The sequence below is a fragment of the Egretta garzetta genome, unplaced genomic scaffold, assembly GCF_000687185.1.
Source record: "Egretta garzetta isolate BGI_Z169 unplaced genomic scaffold, ASM68718v1 scaffold708, whole genome shotgun sequence".
NCBI lineage: Eukaryota > Metazoa > Chordata > Aves > Pelecaniformes > Ardeidae > Egretta > Egretta garzetta.
The window spans coordinates 520,894-522,858 of record NW_009260485.1 but is presented as its reverse complement, the minus strand read 5'-3'; the positions used below and the strand labels follow the sequence as shown (position 1 = coordinate 522,858).

The window sequence follows — 1,965 nt, the reverse complement described above, 5'->3', positions numbered from 1 at the left end:
CTTCGCCGAGTTCTCGCGGAAGTGCTCGGAGCGGTGGAAGGTGAGCGGGGCCGGGCCCAGCCGCCCGCCTTGAGCCCTGCCGGCCCGGCCCCCGCCCCCGCCGCGGGCTGCTGGGAAAGGATCCCCGGCAGCAGCTGCTGCTTAGGCGTTAGTGGGTCACCCGGCGCTTTATCTGACCCAGGCTCTTCTCCCTTCCCCTCCGCCTGTCCGCAGACAATGTCTAGCAAGGAAAAAGGCAAGTTTGAAGAAATGGCTAAAGGAGACAAAGCTCGTTACGACAGGGAGATGAAAAACTACGTTCCTCCCAAAGGCGAGAAGAAGGGAAAGAAAAAGGACCCCAATGCTCCTAAAAGACCACCGTGAGTGTTTCTGTGACGGGCGAGGTGGGGGGGAAGCATTACTTCTAATAGTCTGATGCTTAATTTTAATCACTGTCTCTCATTTTAGATCTGCGTTCTTCCTTTTCTGTTCCGAGCATCGTCCAAAAATCAAAAATGATCACCCTGGCTTGTCTATTGGAGATACAGCAAAGAAATTAGGAGAAATGTGGTCTGAACAGTCAGCCAAAGATAAACAGCCATATGAACAGAAGGCTGCAAAACTAAAGGAGAAATACGAAAAGGTAGAGTGAAAGCGATGAAATAACGGTTAAACTTGTAGAGGTCACTGTGAACGTATGACTTTTGTTTTGCACCTAAACCAGAGAGGGTTCATAACTCTAAATGTCAGCCTTTGCTAGGCTTCAGGATGCGTGGAAAGGTGTGGCGTGGGAGGTACCTGGAACCCTTACAGCGAACCTGGATGGGGTTTTTAGGTGTCTAGACATTTTATCAATAAGATGCTTTATTTCCAGAGAACTGCTCAGAAAAAAATACACAGCCATACTCCAAAGCACTGTGTTCATAAAATTCTTAAAACTGGTTCACGCGTTCTCTTGCCAAAAAGGCATAAGCATGAAAGTTCCCAAGGTGGTTGAAACCCTGCTTTTCCGCACACGCTCTGTGCTTCATCGGCACGGTGTAGCATTAAGTCATGGAAGCAGTACAAACTTCTCTTCAGAGTTAAACGCCATTTAGTTGCTGGCAATGTTTCTTGCAGGATATTGCAGCATATCGTGCCAAGAGCAAGAGCGACGCAGGAAAAAAGGGCCCAGGTAGGCCTGCAGGATCTAAGAAGAAAGCAGAACCAGAGGAGGAGGAGGAAGAGGAGGAAGATGATGAAGAGGAGGAAGAAGATGAGGATGAGGAATAAATGAATGTCCTGCTGTAAAGATTTATGCTCAGAATCCAATATTTTGCTAAGAATGTGAACTCAAGTGCAGCTCATTGTTAGCTTCAGTATAAAAATCTGTACAGAATTGTGTATAGGTAATGTGGTTCTTTGTAGGGAGACCTCTATTTTTAATGTAAGTAGCAGCCGAGGGCTGCTACAGTTTGGTTAAAAAAAAAAAAAAAAGTTGTGGAATGTTTCTGCATATTTAATGGTTTTGTTGAAATTCAGTGACTGATAGCCAGGTGTTTCTTTATAGCTAAGTAAAACAAAGGAGGTAGCTTAATAGCTGATCTTATATTTTGTAGTATATTGCATTGTATTACTTTTTTAACAATTTTGTAATAAAATGTTGTACATGATTATTGTTGGTGTTCTTGATGTTTCCGAGAGGCTGGGTACTCCCAGAACGCTGATGCTCTGTGCAGGCCCAGGCTTTGCATTGGTCTTGGGCTACTGCTATTGCTGCAAAACTGGCACGTCTTGAAGGGTTAACTCCTGAAGTTTGTACTGGACTTGCAACCTTTATTTTTTATTTTATTTTATTTTTTCCCCTCTTTAACTACAGCTCTCTCTCCCACATACAATACCCTCAGTGGCAATGGATGTTCTTAAAGCAAGCATTTCCTTATATCACCTTTGGAGTGAAAAAAGTGTCTTTAGCAAAAAGTACCGGAGTTGCTGATATTCCTGGAT

General features: G+C 44.3%; 1 protein-coding gene across 1 annotated transcript; it reads left to right on the top strand.

Moving 5' to 3' along the window:
* Positions 1-6: 6 nt before the first annotated feature.
* Positions 7-1,540, top strand: HMGB2 (high mobility group box 2). The gene is made up of 4 exons (XM_009644196.2): positions 7-40; positions 214-359; positions 448-622; positions 1,099-1,540. Exons 2-4 carry the CDS (start codon positions 217-219, stop codon positions 1,249-1,251), a joined length of 471 nt encoding a protein of 156 aa, XP_009642491.1. The 5' UTR covers positions 7-40; positions 214-216; the 3' UTR covers positions 1,252-1,540.
* The last annotated feature ends 425 nt before the right edge of the window (positions 1,541-1,965 follow it).